General features: G+C 37.2%; 1 protein-coding gene across 1 annotated transcript in view; it reads left to right on the top strand.

Annotated features, from left to right (window-relative positions):
* The first annotated feature begins 1180 nt into the window (after positions 1 to 1180).
* Positions 1181 to 21912, top strand: part of MEOX2 (mesenchyme homeobox 2) — a 78191-nt gene continuing 57459 nt past the window's right edge. The window contains exon 1 of the mRNA XM_004377416.1: positions 1181 to 1975. Coding sequence (XP_004377473.1) covers positions 1462 to 1975 — 514 coding nt within the window. The 5' untranslated portion in view covers positions 1181 to 1461. The remainder of the gene's footprint in view (positions 1976 to 21912) is intronic.

Here is a 21912-nt window from a genome sequence, read left to right as displayed (position 1 = left end):
GTGGCAGTATCAAAGGCAACGCCTGCCCCTTCTTGGAAAGAAAATCGAGTATAGCCCTCTCTCACCGGTAGTTATTGGTGGCAAGTTTTCTAATTTTGGGGGGATGCAAAATTGTAACCAGGGAGACCCGAAGCGCCCAAAGTTAGTAAACTTGGGGTGAGTGTGAGGAGTGCTATATTTCTCACTAAATGGACCCATGGGGGCATGCGAGTAACTGATTTACGTATGAACGGAAGAGAGGGAATTGCTAGAGGGAAATGAAGGGACCAGGGCTCCTGAGGGGAAATGTGCGTGCAATGTACACATCTCATGTGATCGAGAAGAGATCACTTTGTAACATTCCTGACCCAGGAAAAGTTCTCCTTGGAGGGTAAGCGACGAGGAAATTGAGCGGGACCGGGAAAGGGTACGGATAGCGTTTACGGAAGGCGGGGAAGAGGGAAACCCCACCTGGCATCGCAGGTGAGGATGCCAGGCTCTGGACCTCTGCAACTGTCTCCGCCTCACGCTTTCCTCCCAACCACCCTACCAGGTCCCTCTCCTTTGGGGACAGAGAACCGCCGTTTCCCGTCCGACTGCACGTCCCTGAAACCTCGGATCTGGAGTCTGAGCCTATTAACAGCCCGCCCACAAACACCAGAGGCAAAAGGCTGGGAGCGTCGCTGAGCCTAGAGCGCCGGAAGATGCGAAGTTTGAAAAACGGACGCCTCGGAGCGTGCCAAACTAGCTCTGATCTTTTTTCTTTACATGATTGTCCCTTCCGTGCTCATCAGGGCTAAGGGTGCCTTTAGAGTTTCCTGCAGGTGACAGTACCCAACTGGCTTTGACAAAACAAGTTTCCTGAGAGAAGTGAACTAGTTGGAAACTGGGTGCGGGGTTGGGGCTGCGGTGCACCGCCGCGCGCCTTTGCCGATTGAGCCCGCAGGTACGAGCTCTGCCGGCGGTGGCTGCGATGTAGGCGACAAGAGTACCGCTTGTAACCTTGGCGTCTAGCAAGGCTGTGACTGGCGTAGACGCCCTGCGTTCGTCCAGCCCGCGATAAGAAGTGAAACTCGGAGCGCGCGGCGCAGACTGAGCCGGGGTTTTGGAGGGAGTTTGCATGTGGTCAGCGCTGGGCTTCTAAGCCAGCCCCCAGCTCACATTACACGCTATTTATAACCTCTCAGAGCAGTTTCCCCCTGAAAGCAGTTCTCTGGGACCACCTTCTTTTGGCTTCAACCTCTCCTACTCTTGACATCTGAGTAGCTCAGTGGGAAGCTCCTCTAGGTTCGAGTGTTTATATGTAAAGGAGACAGGCCGCTAGGGCTCAGGACCGGGATTATCCCAGCTCTGCAGAAACGCGCAGCTATTGCTGTGGGAGGTGGGGTGGGGAAGTCACAGTTTCCAGTGAAAACTGACAGAGCCTGGTGGCGTTTGGAACCTTCGTGAAATCTTCTGTCTGGAACCTGAGACTTGCATGCTATGGAACACCCGCTGTTTGGCTGCCTGCGCAGCCCCCACGCCACCGCGCAAGGCTTGCACCCGTTTTCCCAGTCCTCTCTCGCCCTCCATGGAAGGTCTGACCATATGTCCTATCCCGAGCTCTCCACTTCTTCCTCATCTTGCATAATCGCGGGATACCCCAACGAGGAGGGCATGTTTGCCAGCCAGCATCACAGAGGTCACCACCACCACCATCATCACCACCACCATCACCACCAGCAGCAGCAGCACCAGGCTCTGCAAACCAACTGGCACCTCCCGCAGATGTCCTCCCCTCCGACTGCGGCTCGGCACAGCCTCTGCCTCCAGCCGGACTCGGGAGGTCCCCCGGAGCTGGGGAGCAGCCCGCCGGTCCTGTGTTCCAACTCTTCCAGCTTGGGCTCTAGCACCCCAACAGGAGCTACGTGCGCGCCGGGAGACTACGGACGCCAGGCGCTCTCGCCTACGGAGGCAGAGAAGAGAAGTGGCGGCAAGAGGAAAAGTGACAGCTCAGGTAAGGGCACGCGGGACACCCTTGGCGAGAGTGTGCGCGGGGCTGGAAAGGGGCTGAGAGATGCCAGGGAAGATTCTGGCAGTACAGCGAGGCAGCAGGGAAGATGGGATCTGTCTTGCCCTTTCTGGTTCTCCGTAGACTCATTCAGCAGGGCTGCTTTGGTCCTGTTATTGGGCGGCACGCGTTTCTCTGTGGGCAAAACATGTGCAGCCAGCAGTTTTAAGCTCTCCAAGGTCCCATACTAGTTTATAAGAGGGTTGAGAAAAAAAGACAAGTGACATTATTGAAGTCGATTGCAAAGCGTGTCCTTTCGCCTGAGGGATGGGGAGGGAGGTGCACCATGGGATACTGTCTCCGCTAGAGCGTGCGTGCGGGTGCCACTCGTTGACTTTTCCTTTGTAAGTTCCCCGACTCGGAGTTGCTCGGTTTTTCCCATCGTTAACTCGATTTCCAAATTATTGCACAATATTTGGAACTTGCAATGGAATTTGGCAGAGCGCATGAGAAAAAAAAAGTTCTAGGGTTTTTTTTTTTTTTTAATTCTTATTTCAGAGTTCTTTAAATAGCACTCTTCTCCAAATAGTAAAAAAAATTCTCTTCCTTGAGGAGAAAGTATCTAGGAACTCAGAGGATTTTAAGTAATGTGTCAGAGAATTGTAAAGAAATAAATAGATGTTCAGACTCTTCAACTCAGCGGATCCTTAGTAGTTCACATTCATTAGGTACTAATCTAAAGAGGGAATGTGAGTTCCAGAAGTGGAACATAAAATACTCCCCTAATTGGATATATCTGGGGACAATTATTGGGAGGCAGAAAGCAACTCCGGTAGTTCTGGTTTGCTGCGTGCCTGAAGCTCGTATGCGAGGGAGCCACTGAACTATACGGAGATAACTTGAGTAGCAACGCAAAAGAGGAGCCTTCCTGAACTCCGGTGCTTGAAGGCACAGCTTGCCAAGTAAATTTTAGTCATCCTGAGAAACTTCAACTTTTCCAGGAAGCTCCTAAAAGCCCTTACCTATCTATATCTTACGAAATTGCTAAACGATACTTAACGGTTAAACTTCTGAGTTTTCTTCTGCAGCTACAGCGCGACCTGGGTTCCATCTTTTTGGAAAATGTCACTTGTTTAGTGTGTTTACATATTTTTCTTCCTTTGCGAAATTGGTTTAATAGTCTCAGAAAGTAATCCGAGGTAATGGTTTCAAGATTGGAAAATTTTTATTCTTTATTGAGCTTTAGGTAAGATCCCACATAAATGACAACGAGCCGCATATTTCTCTTTCCTTAGCAGCAAGAGTATCGGCCTTCAGTGTTGGTATAGACTGGATCCTTCCATCACAAGCTCAAAACCTAACGTTTACTTTCCAAGGTCAGGGGTGAATTTTTAATGTTTCAAGACGAATTAGTTTATATCTAAGAGTTACCAGATGAGTCACTCATTCTTAATGGATTTTACTAACTAGAAGTGAAACTCTCTTAAGACAGTGAGTTAAAAGGCTAATCTTGCAGGAAGGTTTACGTCTTCATTGGGGTGGGGGGAGGTCATTTTAGAATGCAGTAACGTTTATTAGAGACTGAACCTTTGACAGTGTAACTTTGGGAAAGCGATCCCAGATCAGATTGGTCAGTCTACTTTTGCAATAACCAGAAGCTCTTACTATTCATTTTACTCTCTGCAATGAAAAATCTATGTGATGGATTGTTCCTTACACTTCCTGAACTGAACGAATGCACCTAAGTTTCTTAGGACAAACTGCATTTTCACACAGACACGTTGTTTTGGTTGGAGGAAATAGAGAAAGTGGGATCTAAAAGCTGGTTGTGTTAAAGTATTTTAATAAAACCTTTCCTAAGCTACTTGGCCAATTTAACAGTGCTACCTCACCCCACTCCCCTCTGCCCTTGTAGGGAGACAATCACATAACAAAGTCTGTTTTTACAGATTGAAGCTAATTACTAGAGTTGTGGAAAAACGAAGAAAGAAACAAGTTTGTCAGCTGCATAAACTATTAATAGAATATAACTCGATTGGGAAATACATTTAATCATCATCAAGGGTAGGTTCACTGGAGACTTAGGGTGAGCTTTTCTTTGACAGGATATTTTGAAAGGATTTTTGACTAACTAAAAGGAAAATCGCAATAGCTTTTGGTTAAACATAAGTATATCCATTAAAAACAAAATTTAAATTGTCAGTTTCATTGTTTGAGTTAATTAATTTTTGTTAGATCTTTATATAGATTTAAATTCAAGATATGCTTCTTCTGTGATGACTTTTGATCTTCCATGATTTATGTTCAAAACATTTTCAGAATAATATAAGGACCTCTTGATCAAGCACCAATTAAAAGCAATAGAAAAAATGATTACAATTCTGGTATATCATTAACACATATATCTCTCATTTCTTGTAACACCGTTTTAATATTTCAATATTCCTTAAAAATAAAATTAAATTGATTTCTAAACTCTTGAAATTGTACTTGACGAAAGTCAAATCATTCCTAGCAGAGACCATTCATATTTTGTTAGAGACAATTTATATTTACCATGTATTTATATTCGAAAGTAAATGCAGTACGTAAATTTACGGCCAAGTGGGAACTAAAATCGTGTATCCCTGTATCTAGTACGGGAGCCCGGGTGGCGCAGTAGTTAAGCGCTTGGCTGCTAACAGAAAGGTCGGCGGTTGGAACCCACCAGCCGCTCTGCAGCAGAAAGATGTGGCAGCCTGCTACCTTCAAGATTTACAACCTTGGGAACCCTATGGGACAATTCTACCCTGTCCTATATGGTCGCTATAAACCAGAGTAAACTCGATGGCGGTGTGTGTGTGTTGGGGGGTGGGGGGAGGTCTAGTATCCTGACTATATATATATATATTTTCATAACTGTGTTGAATTCTGCTACAATTTTAACACCAGAACATATTGACCAGCAATCCAAATGTTCAGAAACCTTACAAGTTTATTCATAGTAATGATGCTAAAACTACAATAGGTAACATTTTCCACTCTGCGTTTACATGCGTTTTCCTTCCCCAAACACACGTGAACACACATACATACAAACTCAAGAAATGTAAGAGTTTAGAAACTAATATTTATAGACTGTAGGCTTCCATTTGAGTTTATTGACACTTGAAAATAACCAAGTTTAATGGAAAAGCAAACCATTATTTTTTATGTGTTAATTATTTTTACAACTTTGAATCACTATGATTTCCAGCATTATTAGCAAAACCAACATCTGCTATGTCTTCAAAGTAACTCTTAAAAATCAAAACTTTCCAACTATACTTAAAATAATCAATACAAAGCAAATGATTCTGAAAAAAAGTCTATAAAAGGTGTGAGTTGCTTGGCTTCAATTGCAGTTGATTGTTCTCCAAGCAATGTAGTAGGTAATATAGGTTTATACTGCCCACTTTCAGCTAAAATAAATCAAATTAATTAATCAATCCAATTTTAGCTTTTATGCAGCAGTATGCAGTATAAATATGCAAAGTTTTTTATTATAATAAGTGCATATCAGTACATATTTTATAAAGATAATCAAAACGGTATAAAAAAGAAGAAGAGTAATGGGGGAGGTGGGTTTTACTAGGCTTTGAATCCTATTAGATTCTTGTAAAATTGCGAATTTTAAAATTCTTGTAAAATTGCCATTTTAAAACTGCCAATATACTATTCATAGCTATTAAATTATAAAACATTTGTTGTCAGTATATTTGTTGTCTGTCTATATATGGCCAGGCAGAATCTCAGGCAAGTATTACATTTAATAAGCTGGAAGTTAAACCAAGAATAATGTCTTACCTACCTTAATCCTGGTATTATATTGTAAATTTTCTTAGATATTTCAATCATCGTGTTTTCTGAAAGAAAAAAATACAGGAACTTTGTGTTTTCTTTTTTTTTAATTAAAAAAAGTCTATTGGATCTTGAAGATTATGGGAGAATATTGAACAAATTAAATGTCTTAAAGTTATGGAATAAAAAACATTTTCATCCTTTTCCTTGAAGTGGTAAATTAATTTCAGTCATAAACATTTTTAAACGCTGACCTGACGTATATACGTGTGTGTGTGTGTATGTATGTATATAAAAATTCTAAGTACCACTGACCTACATAAGTAAAATGATGCTATTCAAAAAGCAAGAGCAGCACTTCCTATTGAATTAAGGTAAGATGCTTTATTGTGAAAGTCAGCAATGAATGGAAGGAACAATGCAAATAAAAATAGGAGTAGCTTCCAGTTCTGCATGAATCTCTTTATTTATAGTTCATTTAAAAAGGAGAGTCATTTAATATCAGGCATGGTATCACTCAAACTTTCATTCAGAATAAGAAACCCCCGCTAAATATTTAAATATTTACTTCGTCTACAGTAATTGCCAATGAAAACCATTATTTTGTCACCCTATAATCTGATTTCCACTAATAAACTGAAAAAAGATATTTTAATGATTATCCCATTTTTTTCTCTGCTTTTGAAACATAGATCCTTCATCACAGCACTGGAATTTAAAATACTTAATGATATTTATTATATCTAAATATTCTAAGAAATTAATTTTAAACAAAAATGAAATAGCAAAAAGGATCAATCCTTTCCCTTAACTCAGAAAATTTGGGAGACTACTTCCATATTTAATGGAAGATTTAAGTGTTTTTTTTTTTCAATTGAGAAATGTCAACCTATGGATGATTATGTCAGAAGTCGCCACACAGAAATCTATTACATGAACCTGCCCTGGTAATGCTGTCTTGCCTGGGCAATTTTATTCATTTACTGTATTAAATGGTAGCATGAAATGCAGAACAATGATGCAAAAGCTTTTCGAATCTTCATTTCAAATGAGAAAAACTAATATAAAACATTTTAGTTAGACTGTGTTAACTTTAGTAATTTATTTCTAAAATTTCAAAGCGTATTTCTTTTCTAAGCATTCCTATGAGAGTTACAAACGTCTATGGTTGATAAATGCTAAGCATGGAGAAAGATTAGAAAATAAAACACATAGGAATTCCTTAATTAATATTTGTTGAGTTAATGCTTGTAGATGATTTATTGCTGTTTTCTAAATTTTCTGTATGTTGCCATACTGTTTTTTAAAATAATAAAACATTTCATGGGGAAAAATATATTAACACATGAAGTGAGGCTATCAGCAGTAACATTTCTTCCCCCGATTGTAATCATAAAATAAGAAGGATTAATTCTTGAGTTGCCAGTTAAATTAAGTTTCCAGGCTTATGGTAGTGGTGACCAAGAGTTAAAATCAAAATTAAAAAAAAAAAAAGGAAAGAAAGAAAAAAGAAATACAAACCAAGACTGATGTCTGGAAATTAGAAATGGAAATATACTGTATTTCCTATTTAATATATTTAAGCAACAAGACACACTTTATCGTTACAACATATTTCTACTTATGTGTTTTAGTCATTAATATGGTTTACTTATCAACAATAAGCTTTTTGTTAAGGTTATAAAGATAATGAAACACTGACACTTTATTTTTGTTTTGATATTCTTATGACTATTTCATTCAATAACTGTATTGAACTGGAACCCCCAAGTAGAGAAAGAGCAACAGCATAAAGAAAAGTTAACTTCAAAATTCTCTTCGCTACCCCTAAGTCATAGTCATCAGTAAGATTCAAAATCCAGTTGGAGAAAATCTTGCAGAATCTTTTATGCTCTCATGTAGTAAAAGTTATAATAGTAAAGGTCATTTAGATCTGAGCATTCAATATGCATTACCTATGCTGAGGCAAAATTAATCTAAATTTGGTGTTCTTTTCTCTAACGGTTTTCCTGTTTTACTTACATTGTAAAAGTTCAGGATATATATTTTCCCTTTAAGAAAGTGGTGTTAGATAATATTTTATGATACAAAATAGTAATATAACTACTGGTCCATTTGTATAAATTTCAGACACTGTTTTTATATTTCAGAATACATATTTACATTTATTACTAAGCTAAAAAAAGATACTTGGTGAAAGTATACATTCAGAGGTGATCAAAGGGGTCAATTATTAACTTTCCATTATATTTGAAATTTTAAGTATACAATTAAAAAATATCTCATTATTCACAAAACCTTCATTTACAACATTACATTTTCCACAAAAATATAATATTTTTGAAATTATACGTGTTACTCTCTATAAATTGGGTACCAATTATGGGAATAGTGTCCTTCATAGGGTTATGAAAATATTTTATTGTGTGATTTTTTGGTCTCTCACATGCGAATATAAACAAGAGAGATCAGGTAAAATATTACATCTATACATTTTTTGGAAAGGATTTGAATGAAAGAAAAAAAACTTTCAAAAATAAGTCACTTTTGCTTTCTCTATACTATATAGATCTGAAAAAAAATTAGATTTTTAACTTATATAATCTTATTGCTTTGCTATTTTTACAATTTAGCATATACTAAAAGTTTAATGATTATAGATATTTGTGTATATTGATGACTTAATTCTTGCATCTTCGGAAGTTTCACTTTTATTGCAAATATAACATCAATTTAGTAGGTAATAAGTCATAAAGGTAAAAACTTTAGGGTGTTGATTAAAGCTTTAAATCCAAAACTTGTTCTTCAAAATGTATGTAAATTTTCTGTTGTTTGTTTTTAGAAACTTTCTCTTTAAGATGTTATAGCTAAGTTTCTTGGGGCTCAAATAGGCTATATTGATTAAAATTATGAAGGCATGGTGTTTATTTTTCATAGTTTTTATTTTTGCTGTGTTTCAGTAGATTAACAGCAAATAAAGAGAAAGCAGAGTGGAAATGATGTTTAATGCACACTATAAAATAATCTATTTTTAAAGTCTTAATATATTCATACGTATATGTTAATAGATGGATAGAATTCCAAATCGAATTTCTTGATAGCAATAAATCTGAACTAGAGCATGCACATTAAAGACCGTAGTATGTTAACTGTTCCAATTACAAAATAAAATATTAAGCTTGAAGCAAATACAGCTGTGTGGAGAGTCCAGCAGGCTGAAGCTGGTAATCACGGAGCGTCATAAAAGTCAAACCTGCCAACTCCCCTGCAGTTTTTGTTTTCTTTTGTTTTCCTTTTCCTCTAGCTCATTGTTCTCCACACGCTTCAAGAGATTTCCATAATACTACAAAAAAAAAAAAAATGTTGCCCAGCTATCTTACATGACTGTGGGCAAGAAAATGATTAAGATGAAATCATCTCTCAGCCTCTGCGGAAACCTAGAGGCAGGTCCAGCTTATTCTGGTGAATGCCTGTAGAATTTTAAAGGCCTGGAATTTTACTCTTTGAAAATACAGCCTTAAAGCATTGCCAGAAATGACACCCAAATAAAAATTTATTTTTGCAAAGTGATATTATTTGCAAATGCAGTATTGAAATGTATGCAATGTCTGCAGAGGCGTCTTTTTCCACTGTGTCTAGGCTGCCAAGCAAACTTTTGGTTGATTATTCATAAAACTAAAAACTCATTGCCATTGAGTTGATTCCAACTTAGAGAGACCCTATAGGACAGAGCAAAACTGCCCCATAGGGTTTCCAAGGCCATAAATCTTTACAGAAGCCGACTGCCACATCTTTCTCCCACGGAGCGCCTGGTGGGTTTGAACCGCTGACCTTGTTAGCAGCCAAGCACTTAACCACTGTGCTACCAGGGCTCCTCTGATTATTCTTAGCAGCCTGAAAAACTAGAAAACTAAACTGAAGTGTATTCTTATTATTTAAAAAAAAAAACAATTAAAATAGGCAGAGACTCTTATCAAATGAACAATGAATTCAAAGTAAATTCCACAAATAATTAATTTTACTTTCATAACTTAAACATGAGGTTCAGGAATATAGAATTATACTATAAAAACTTATTTCTTAATGGGAACTAAACAGATACTATTAGCTTGGATTTGTAGGGCACAAATAATTTAGCAAATGGCTTTCACATTTTCAGAACTATGTAAAAAAGGCTTCACTACTAACTGGGTAGATTGAAATTAAGTGTTATCTCTCTTCATTTAATATTTTTCAAAACTAAAATGAGATCTCAGTATAAACATTACCTTTAACAATTCAAAGGAACCCTGGTGGTACAGTGGTTAAGCTTTCGGCTGCTAACTGAAAGGTTTGTGGTTCAAATCCAACAGTCCTCCGTGGGAGAAAGATGTGGCAGTCTGCATCTGTAAAGATTACAGCCTTGGAAACCCTATGGGGCAGTTCTCCTCTGTCATATAGGGTCGCTATGAGTTGGAATCAATGGCAACTGGTTTGGTTTGGTTTTTTAACAATCTAAACCTTTCCAAATGCAGGATAAGTTTACACTGAAATTTTCTTTTCTGTTTTTAATGTAAGTGGATACGGATACATTAAATTAAACAGCTTCTAAATGTAAAGTATTGAGACAGATTGACATGTCAGGCAAGACATAAGCATCCAAATCCATGAGCCTGTTGCTGCCCACATTTCCACATAGAAGGTCCACCCTCAAAGTTCAGGGAATTTATAGATAACTTTCTTTCCAGGATTATTCTTTCTTCCCACCGGTTAGGAGCTTTGTTAAATTTTTTCTTGAATACTCAGTGGTCAGGAAAATAAAAAGAGGTGGCAGCATAATTTTTTCTCTTGCATATTTACCGATTCCGACTCATAGCAACCTTATAGGACAGAGTAGAGCTGTCCCATAGGGTTTCCAAGGAGTGGCTGGTAGATTCGAACAGCCAACCTTTTGGTTAGCAGTTGAACTCTTAACGACTGCCACCAGAGCTTCGTATATTTACCCAATAGTTGATAAATCACAAAGGATATATCTTATTCCTTAGTGACCATATCAGAAGGAAACAGGTGGGTAATTGAAGATAGTTTGATGATGACTATTTGATGGTAGTAATGCATAGAGAAGCAACAGGAATGGTAAATCACTCAGGCTCTGGCTACAAGCGGAAAACCTCACCTCCTGTAGGCTTGAAGGATCAGAGGGAGCTTTTACCGGAATCCAGTGAGAGCAATAGGACAGGAGCTTTCTTGCAGAGTTGTGATCTTAGGTCACACCTTAGGCCACAGCTAATGTAAAATGTTATCCAGTAACCTGTCTTCATGCCCTCCAGTCTCCTTCTATTGCCTCCCATTGGCTAAATGTAATCAGAAGTCCGAGAACAGAGGACTCAGTGGATGAAATCCTAGAAGTCAACCTAAAGGAATTGAGGGCAGAGAGGAGATTTACGGAGGGTAGATTTGGGAGAACACAATGTCTTGTGTTAAACCTGGGCTTTGTCTCATAGCTGTGTCCCTTTGGCCAGTAATTTAACTTCTCAGTACCTTATTTTTTTTTAAAATTAAAGTGAGTTAATATACATGAAGGACTTAGAACAATGTCTGGCCCAGTAAATATCAGTTATTACTTTTATTATATTTCAGTGCAGGTACAATTATATGGTGGGTGAGGATCATCTGAAAACAATCTTTGTCTTATTTTACCTGTTTGTGTTTTACTACTAATATTACTATAGGAAATGTTTCTTGGATAAAAGATTGCTAAAAATTTAAAATAGTCTGCGCTGTCCCTAGAAATGTGAATCACATGACATTTTCCGGAAATGTAGACCAAGAAGCCCAAGTTGTTTTCATTACCCTTGAGATTCTCATTCCACAGCCTCTTTCACTTGGGGATCTCCTAATTCCCTCTTTTGGGGTGTCTTCTTCCACTTCTCCATCAAAAACCTGTTCTCAAGAGGAGCGTACAGAGGGCTGTTTAGTCAAGAAGGAACAAAACTTAAACCAAAGGGATTCAAATAGGACAATGAAATTTCAGGTCTCAATTTCAGCTATTAACTAGCAAGTTAAGGGCATGACATTTCTCTGCTAGGATATAAAGTTGACTGCAGAGAGAATTTATGTATTATAGCTCTTTGTTATTTTTAGTGGTTCCATTTGGAGACCCTTACAAATGACAAATGTGCAAATACCACTAAAAAATTTTATAAACCCAAAAAACCAAACCCGTTGCTGTCATTCTGACTCATGGAAACCCTATAGGACAGAGTAGAACTGCCCTTTAGGGTTTCCAAGGAGCGGCTGGTGGATGCCATCTGCCAACCTTTTGATTAGCAGCCGAACTCTTAACCATATTATATCTCACATAAAAAGCATAAAAAACAGTTACTTTTATTTTGCTTATTATTTTTATTTTTTACAAAGGAAATAGTTTATTTGTTCATTTGTTTGCTTGTTTATTTATTTATTTATATTTAATGAATTCTTGAGAATTGCTGTTTAGGTTAAGGCAACAGAGAAAAATAAAACTCACCTGGGTTGCAAGTCCTGTGTAGTTGGCTAGGTTCACTTCATTTAGGTTAGTGACATCCCCTACACCCACTGTGCAGTGAGTGGAATTCGGAAATATGCTTCAGAAAAATTTTAAATTATTATGTGTCATGGCACTTGGCATTGCTCTTGAGAAAATAGTAGAAAGAAATACTGTAATAAAATCTCAAATGCCAAAAGTTAAATCTTTTCTCAGATTCACAGTAGTTTAATCCCTAAAATGAAAGAAGTTTAAAGAAATAGTGATTCTTTCTCTATTAGGTAATGGGAGGACTGGGTGGGAATAAGGAGAGGTACAGGGAGAAGAACAAGACATTAAATGGTCAACAATACACAGCAGTGATAACAAGGGACAACTGCATAGAACTAGTTGTTACTCTAGGATTTCAGTGTAGGCTTGATTTGTCAACATTTTCTTAATGAGTTGTAATGTATAATGTTTAATCAGATCATTAGAATCAGAATGATGGAGACACTAGAAGTTACACAAGGCGTCATCCAGTTCAATGAATGTACTCCCTAGATGAGGAAATGAGCCCAGAGAAGTAATGTCTGTCCATTCAGCCAAGAAGAGGCAGCTGGACTTCCATATCCTGACTTCAGCCTAGTGCCCTTAAAAGGAAATATCTCCCTCATAAAATATTTTGAAACCGTAAGCTTTTAGTGTTTCCCAATAAAAAAACTCAGCATCATTTACAATGTTGGCTACTGCTTTTGAGTGAAAAAATGGAATTTCATAAAGTGCTTTGCTTGGGTGTAAACTACCTGTCTCTCAATCTGATTTTTTTTTTAATTTTCTTATTTTTCATCATTGTTTTATGAATGTAAGTGCTGATGCACTTTCTTAGCTTCAATTTTCTAATACTCTAATAATATAATTCTTGTCACCAATTACCAACGTGCCTGAATTTTTTTAACATCTTATACAATATCCCACAACATTTTAAAATTTAATATCTGGTAATGTGAAGATGGGCCCCTGGTGGCGCAGTGGGTAAGAGCTTGGCTGCTAATCAAAAAGTTGGCAGTTTGAATCCACCACCTGCTCCTTGGAAACCCTATGAGGCAGTTCTACTCTGTCCTATAGAGTCATCATGAGTTGGAATTGACTTGGTGGCAATGGGTTTGGTGTGGTTTTTTTGGTTAATGTGAAGATGGACTTTGCTATACATAATAGATAGCTGTGTAAAGAGAATCATGTTTTGGGCACCCATTTTGTGAAAGGAAGAGTCTGTTTCATGTTTTAAAAATTTTAATTTAACACAAATAAATTTTCTTAAATTGAGCATTACCTATAATGCATGTGCCTTTTTCTGTTAAAATAAATTAAGAAAATAGCTGCAAGTAGATCTCAAGCAGCCCTTTCTTATCTCAAGTCATTAATTTTATCTCCATTCTTAAATAACTATTGTTTTTTTAAAAAAATTGAATAGTTTTCTTGCACAGAAGTTTCTCAAAAGTATTAATGATTAGTCATTTTGCCTTTGCAAACCAGACCTGCTTTCCTCGTTTCCCCTCCTCTCCTGTCCACACTCATCTTCCCCACAATCATTAAATACTAGCCCTATCTGTTCCTTACCCTTCTAATGAACTGAATAATTCTTGAAACTCTCTAAATTTGACTACTCATGCTTATTCCAAATCCTTAACTCTTACTAGATGCTCAAAACACAAAATTAGACCTTAGAAAAACAGTTGATTTTTTCCAATAAATTTGATGTTTCCTTCTTTAAACGCAGTTACATTACCAAACATCATAAAATAATTTCTTTTTATTTAATTAATTTTAGTTTATATTTAAAATGTGTTTACATTCATAGTCTCAGTGGATGATTTCTCATTTTCCACTAGACTTATATTCAGGCCTTAGTTATTCTGCTTCTTCCTACACAGCACAGCCAGCCAGATCCATTCATTTACCCATCCTTCTGTATTTTCTTTCCCATTCTTACGTTTATGTCTTTTCCTCTTAGTTATTTCTCTCCAAGACTCTTCAAGTAACTGTCTTTTGATCATCTTTATCTTTTTTCATTCTCCTTTAATAGAATTCTATATACACCATCTAGTAGTATTTGGACCCATCATTCCTCTTTTTATAATTCTACATTAACCTGCAATTATTCCATACTTACAATGAAAATGTTTAATTATAGACTTGTATTGTGTATGACCTGAAGAGGCTAATGTGCATTAATGATATATGACTACATTTTACTTGTACTGGCTCTGGTATGGAACCAAAATTTTGATTAATATATATTTTATGTAATATACATTGTTGTTAACTGCCATTGAATTGGCCCCTAACTCATGGTCACCCCATGCACAGTAGGACTGGACTATTGCAATTGACAAGGTTTTCATTGGTTGATATTTTCAGAAGTAGATTGCCAGAATTTTTTCCTAGTACATCTTAGTCTGGAAGCGCCACTAGACCTGTTTAACGTCCTAGCAATGTCAAGCCTCCACTGACAGACAAAGGATGTAGCGGTGGCTGCATGTCAGGTGCATTGGCTGGGAATAGAACCTGATTCTCCCGCAGGGATGAGCTAGAATTCTACCACTGAACCACCACTGTTCATATATAATATATAATATGAAGAAACACGTGTGTGTGCATTTAGAGAAGTGCTTTTCTGGCAAAGCGATCTTTCCATTTAGCGTTTTGGACGTAATGCTAAATGTTAAGAGTTTAAAGCAGTGTTGTGGTACTTCCTAATGAAGGTACCTAAATATATATAGTCGTAGCTACATCCAGTAAGTTTTCTACAAGGTTTTCTGCATCTCTCATTTAGTTAAGAATCCTCGATGATGTCCTATATCTTATTTAACATCTAGTTTCACTTGATAAGAATTTACTGCTATATATTAATGGGCTCCGATCTACAGTGTCCCAACCCAATTACTAAAGGTCTTTTTTGACCAGATGGGCCAGTTGTTGTTGATATTGATTTTGCTTGTTTTAACCAATCTTTACTCAATAGAATTGCTTTTGCCTACCCCTCTTTTTTAAAACTTTTTATTTTGCAATAATTGTAGATTCACATATAATTGTAAGAAGTAATGCAGAGAGATCCATTGTACCCTTGATCCAGTTTCCCCCATTGGTGATATCTTGCATAATGACAGTACAAAATCACAACGAGGAAATTGACGTTGATACAATCCACCCATCTTTATTCAGATTTCGGTAGTTTTGAACGCACTTGTGTGTATGTGTGTGTGTTTACTTTTATACTGCCTATCCTATTTATTTATTTATTTTTCCATTTAAACCATTTTTAAGTGACAATTCAGTGGCATTAATTACATTCATGTGTCATGCAGCCATTACCACTATATCCAAAACTTTTTCATCACCCCAAACAGAAACTCTGTACCCACCCCTCCTCTCCTCACTCATGCTCACTTTTTTTTTTTAATAAGAATTTGAGTTCTGTTCCATTTTTTTTCCTCCCATTGTATCCGGGACCAGCTATTGTGACCTCGTCAGAACAGTCAGTGGTGGTAGCTGTGCACCATCTAGAGACCAGTTCTGATCTCAGGGTAGATGAGGTTGTGGCTCATGCACCCTTGTTTCTTCCCTGAGCTTTTGGTTACCTTCTTACTGTTTTGCTCCTGGTGGGTGGAGACTCATAGTTGTGTCTTAGATGGCCACTTTGCAAGCTTTTAAGACCCCAGACACTACTCACTTCACCAGGATGCAGATCATGATTTTTGTGAACTATGTTATGCAAATTGACTGAGTTGTCCATGAGATTATTGTCCTAAGCTTTGAAACCCAAAAACCAATCTTGGAAGGTGTTTGGTTATGTCTTTGGTTGTGTCTCAATACATTTAAGTACCTGTACCCACATATTTGTATTGACATGTACCTAGATACTTCTGGAGCCCTGGTGGTGTAGTGGTTGTGAGCTTATCTGCTAACCAAAAGGTCTGCAGCTCGACTCCACCAGCTGCTCCTTGGAAATCGTAGGAGGAAGTTCTACTCGTCCTATAGTGTCGCTCTGAGTCGGAATCGACTTGATGGCAGTGGGTTTGGTTTTGGTATAGATACTTCTATCTCTTCTCACCTGTGTACACACCTGTACCTACTCGTATAACAGTAGGCCTATACCCATCCTTGTGTGCTCAAACACTCGTTTTTACTTTGATTTTGCTGTGCTCACTACATCCACATTCGGTGCCACTTTTCCCATCACCAAAAATAACAAGTCTCTACCATCTAAAGTGTACTTTCCCCTCCCTGCTCTTAACCACCTTGTAACCACAAATGAACATTGGTCTCTGTATTTATCTATTCTTGTCTTCTTATAAAACAGGGATCATACACCATTTGTCCTTATATGTCTGACTTATTTCACTTAGAATTATGCCCTGCAAGTCCATCCGTGTTATATGTTTCATGGACTATCATTGTTCTTTATGCTTGCATAGTATTCCATTGTATGTATGTACCACAATGTGCTTATCCATTCATCCATTGATGGGCACTTCGGTTGTTTCCATTTATTTGCTATTGTGAGTAAAGCAACAACGAACACAGGTCTGCATGTGTCTGCTTGTGTCATTATTTTTAGGTCTCTAGGGTATACGCTTAGGAGTGGAATTGCTGGATCATAGGGTAGTTCTATTTCTAGTTATTTTGACAAAGTGCCATATTTTTTCCATCGTGGTTGTACCATTTTACAGTCCCACCAGCAATGGATAAGGGTTCCAATCCCCTTACATCCTCACCAACATTTGTTATCTGTTTTTTTTTGTCAGTGTCATTTTAGCTGGGGTAAGATGGTATCTCACTATGGTTTTGATCTGCGTCTCTAATGGCTAATGATTTTGAATATGTTTTCCTATGTTTGTTAGTTACTTGGATGTCCTCTTTGGTGAAGGTTCTGTTCATGTCCTTTGCCTGTTTTGTGGTTGGGTTGTTTGTCTTTTTTTTTGTTGAGTTGTTGCAATTTTCTTTCCTTTCCATATGAAGTTGGTCATTAGTTTTTCTGTTTCGGTAAAGACTGTTGGGATTTGTAACAGGATTGCATTTTATCTGTAGATCGTATTAGGTAGAATTGACGTTTTCACTATATTAAGTCTTCCAATCCATGAGCTCGGAATGCCTTTCCTTGTTGTAGGTCTCTTTTAGTCTCTTGTAAAAGTGTTTTATAATTTTCATTTTATAAGTCTTTTATGTCCTTGGTTAGGTTACTTCCTAGGTATTTTATCAGTTTAGGGGCTATTGTAAATAGTAATGCTTTCTTGATCTCTTGTCGGAGTAGTCTTTGTTAGTGTAGAGGAACCCAACTGATTTTTGGGTGTTGATCTTGTACCCTGCAACATTGCTAAATTCTTTTATTAGTTCCAACAGTTTTCTTGTGGAATCTTTACAGTCTTCTATGTATAGTATCATGTTATCTGCAAATATAGTCTAACTCATTCCTTTCCGATTTGGATACCTTTTATTTCTTTTCTTGTCTTATTGCTCTGGTTAGGAATTCCAGTGCGATGTTGAGAAGAATAGTGAAAATGGGCATCTTTGTCTTGCTCTTTCTCAAGTGGAAGGCTCTTAGCCTTTCTCCATTGAGTATAATGTTGGCTGTTGGTTTTGCGTATATACCCTTAATTATGTTGAGAAATTTTCCTTCTATTTTTATTTTGCTGAAAGTTTTTATAAGGAAAGTGTATTGAATTTTATCAAATGCCTTTTCTGCATCAGTTGACATGATCATATGGTTCTTTTCCTTTGTTTTATTCATGTGGTGTTTACAATGATTGCTTTTGTAGTATTGAGCCACCTTTGTTATCCTGATATGAATCCCGCTTGATCAAGGTGTATGAATTTTTTGCTGTTTCTGAAGTCTGTTGGCTAGAATTTTGTTGAAACTATTTGCATCTATGTTCATAAGGGATATTAGTCATAATTTTCTTTTTTCGTGATGTCTTTGCCTGGTTTAAGTATCAGGGTTATGCTGGATTTATAGAAAGAGTTCAGTAGAGTTCCTTCCTCTTCTGTGTTTTTGAAGAGATTTTGAAGGGCTTGGTGTCAACACTTCCCTGAATGTTTGGTAGAATTCTCCAGTGTAGCCATCTGGTCCTCGGCATTTTTTTGTTGGTGGTTTTTTGAGACATCTTCAGTGCCTTCTTTTGTAATGAGTTTGTTTAAATCTTCTACCTCTGTTTGTGTTAGTTTGGGTAGGTAATGTCTTTCTAGGAATCGGTGCATTTTATCTAGGTTTTCAAATTTGTTGGAGTACAATTTTTCATAGTAATAGGTTATGATGTTCTTTGTTGGATCGGTTATAATATTACCAATTTCATTTCTTAATTTGGTTATTTGTCTCTTCTTTTTTTTTCTTTTGTCATTCTAGCCAATGGTTTGTCTGTTTTATTGATTATTTCAAAGAACCAACTTCTGGTTTTGTTGATTCTTTCTATTGTTTTTCTATTTTCATTTATTTCTGCCCTGATCTTTATTATTTCCTATTTGGCTTATTTTGCTCTTCTTTTTCTATTTGTTCAAGCTAGCAGTTTAAGTTAATGATTTTGGATCTTTCTTATTTTTTAATGTAGGCATTTATTGCTATGAATTTCACTCTGAGTACTGCTTTGACTATGTCCCAAAGGTTTTGTTATATTGTGTTTTCATTTTAGTTTATTCTAGGGATGTTTTAAAATTTCACTTTTGATTTTTCTATGACCCAATAGATTTTTAGTAGTGTATAATATAGTTTTCATGTATTTATTTTTGTTTCCTTATTATTGCTATTGTTCGTTTCTAGCTTCATATCATTATGGTCAGAGGAGATGCTTTGTATGGTTTCAATCTTTTTAAATTTGTTGAGACTTGTTTTGTGTCCTAGCATATGGGCTATACTGGAAAATGATTCATGAGCAGGGGAAAGAAAGTATATTGTTCTGATGCTGGGTGGAAAGTGGTTTATGGTTTTCTTTAAGTTCTCAGCGTCCTCTGTGATCTTCTTTTTAGATGTTCTGTATTTAATTGAAAGTAGTGTGTTGAAATCCCCTACTACTGTTATGGAGTTGTCTATTTTTCCTCTCATATTAGTCAGTATTTGTTTCATGTATTTTGGTGCATTGCTGTTAGGTGCATATATATTCATAATTGTTATGTCTTCTTGCTGGATTGACCCTTTTATTATTATGTAATGTCCTTGTTTATCTATTGTAATAGATTTTGATTTAAAGTCTATTTTATTGGATATCTGTATAGCCACGCCTGCGCTTTTTTGTTCTCTGTGTGCATGGAATATTTTTCTCCTTTCTTATGTTTTCAATCTTTTGTGTCCTTATGTCTAAGATGTGTTTCTTGTAGGCAGCAAAAGGATGGATTATTTTTTTTTATCCATTCTGCCACTCTCTGCTTTTTGCATGGGGTGTTTAGACCATTTACATTTAAGGTTATTACTGAAAACTAAGTGTCTACCTCACTCACTTTGCTATTTGTTTTTTGAGTGTTTCCTAACTTCTTTGTTTTTTTATTCTGATTTTTCTGTTTTTTTGTTCATATTTGGCTGCTTTCTTGTGATGACCTTTTTGATGTCTTCCCTCTTTTCTTCTGAATGTTTTTCCTTGATGATTTCTTAGTGGTTACCACATATATTACATTACACAACGTACAACTGCAATGTTTAACATATGAACAATAGTTCACATATAACCTGAACATAATAAATCTATTCCTGATATGCTTCTCCCTCCCCCATTTCTGTTGATGTGTCTCCATTAAATCAACATAAAACCTATATGCAATAATTTATTTTGTACTTATTTCTTCCGAACTTCAAGTTGTATTGTTTGAGGGATGTAACTATTGAATTATTCCCTGAAAATATCAAATACTTGGTCTCTATGATTGCACATGTTGTTGCATTTTTTGGAGCTCTTTCTCTTATTTTTTATTTTTTTCCCCATGTATAGATAGGAGTATTTATTTAATGCTCATGCCTTTCCATTTGGAGTACTCCCTTGAGTAATACTTGCAGAGCTGGTCTAGTAGTGGCATATTCCCAAAGCTTCTGTTTATTTGGGAATGTCTTGATTTCCCCCCATTTTTGAATGACAGCTTTGCTGGGTAAAGAATTCTTGGCTTGCATGGCCTCTAGAGTTTCTGGGGAGAAATCTGCACTAACTCTTATGAAAGCCCCTTGGTATGTTATATTGCATTTTTCTCTTACTGCTTTCTGAATTCTCTCCTTGTCTTTGGTTTTCAAGACTTTTATTAGGATATGGCACAGAGTTGATCTTTTTGTACCTCTTTTCATTGGGGTTTGTGTAGCTTCCTGTATTTGCAGGCTTGTTCCTCTGTTCAGGTCTGAGAAATTCTCTCTGATTATCTCCTGGAAAATCATTTCTATGCCTTTATTATTGGCATGGTGTTCTGGGATTCCAATAATTTTTATGTTAGATTTCTTAATTGAATCCCATATTTCCTTTTGGGTTATTCTCTTTTCTTTGTTCTGTTCTCTTGTTTTGCTTGAGACTTGATAAGTTCAGTTATTTCATCTTCCAGTTCATTTATTCTATCCTCTGTCTGTTTGACTCTATTGTTGGTTGTTTCTCTTGCTTTTTCTAATTCAGTTGTTTTATTCTTCTGTCCCAGTAGCTGTCTTTTTTCTTTTTATATTTTCACCTTCCTTATCAAGCCTCTCATTTTGTTCCTCAATTTGTTTCCTTATCTCCTCTAGTTTATTTTCTCTTTGTTTTTTTGCTTTCTTAAACATATTTAGCACCATAGACTGAAACTTATCTATTCTTTGCATTAATCTGGCCTCCATGAAGCCCTGGTGGTGCAGTGGTTAAGAGCTACAGATGCTAACCCGAAGTTCAGCAGTTCCAATCCACCATCTGCTCCTTGGAAACCCTATGGGGCAGTCCTACTGTGTCCTATAGGGTTGCTGGACTCGATGACAACGAGGTAGTAATTAGAAAAGTGGATAAAAAATATCCTCTCCTTCATGTTTTGCTTTTGATTGGTCCTTCTCTTGTGATTTTGTGTGTTTTACTATTTTTCATTGAACTTGGGTCATTTGTTATTTATTTATTTTCAGTTCAAATTTTGTATTCTGGTTTTTGTGGAAAAATTTACCGATTGAGCTCCCTGGTGATGTGTTGGCCAAGCACCTGTCTGCTAATCAAAAGGTCAGAGCCAACATCCACCAGCCCCTCTGCAGGAGGAAGATGCAGAAGCCCACCTCCTCAAAGACTCACAGCCCTGGAAACCCCACTAGGCAGCTCTACTCCTCCCTGCAGAGTCACCATGAGTCAGAATTGACCCAGTGGCCATGGGCTTGGTATCTTCTTCTGGAACTACTAGAGGGCACTTTATCCTTAGGGTTTTTTTGGTGCTGAATTTAGTTCTGGCTATTTGATCTCTGGAACTGAATACACATGCATGGGAAGGGGGTGGGGTTTAGCTGTTTGCAGACTCTAACGTAAGCAGTGGCACTTGACTTTCCTGTGGCAAGGGTAGAGGACTCTGTCTCCCCCCCCCCCATTGGTGCCCCTTCACAGGCTTTCCCACAGTGTCCCACTGTGGGCAGGGAGCTAGAAATTTCCCTCTGTGATGCTGTTGATCAAAAATATTC

The sequence above is a fragment of the Trichechus manatus genome, unplaced genomic scaffold (genome assembly GCF_000243295.1).
Source record: "Trichechus manatus latirostris isolate Lorelei unplaced genomic scaffold, TriManLat1.0 scaffold00050, whole genome shotgun sequence".
NCBI lineage: Eukaryota > Metazoa > Chordata > Mammalia > Sirenia > Trichechidae > Trichechus > Trichechus manatus.
The sequence above is the reverse complement of the archived record's forward strand: the minus strand, read 5'-3'. Positions and strand labels throughout refer to the sequence as shown.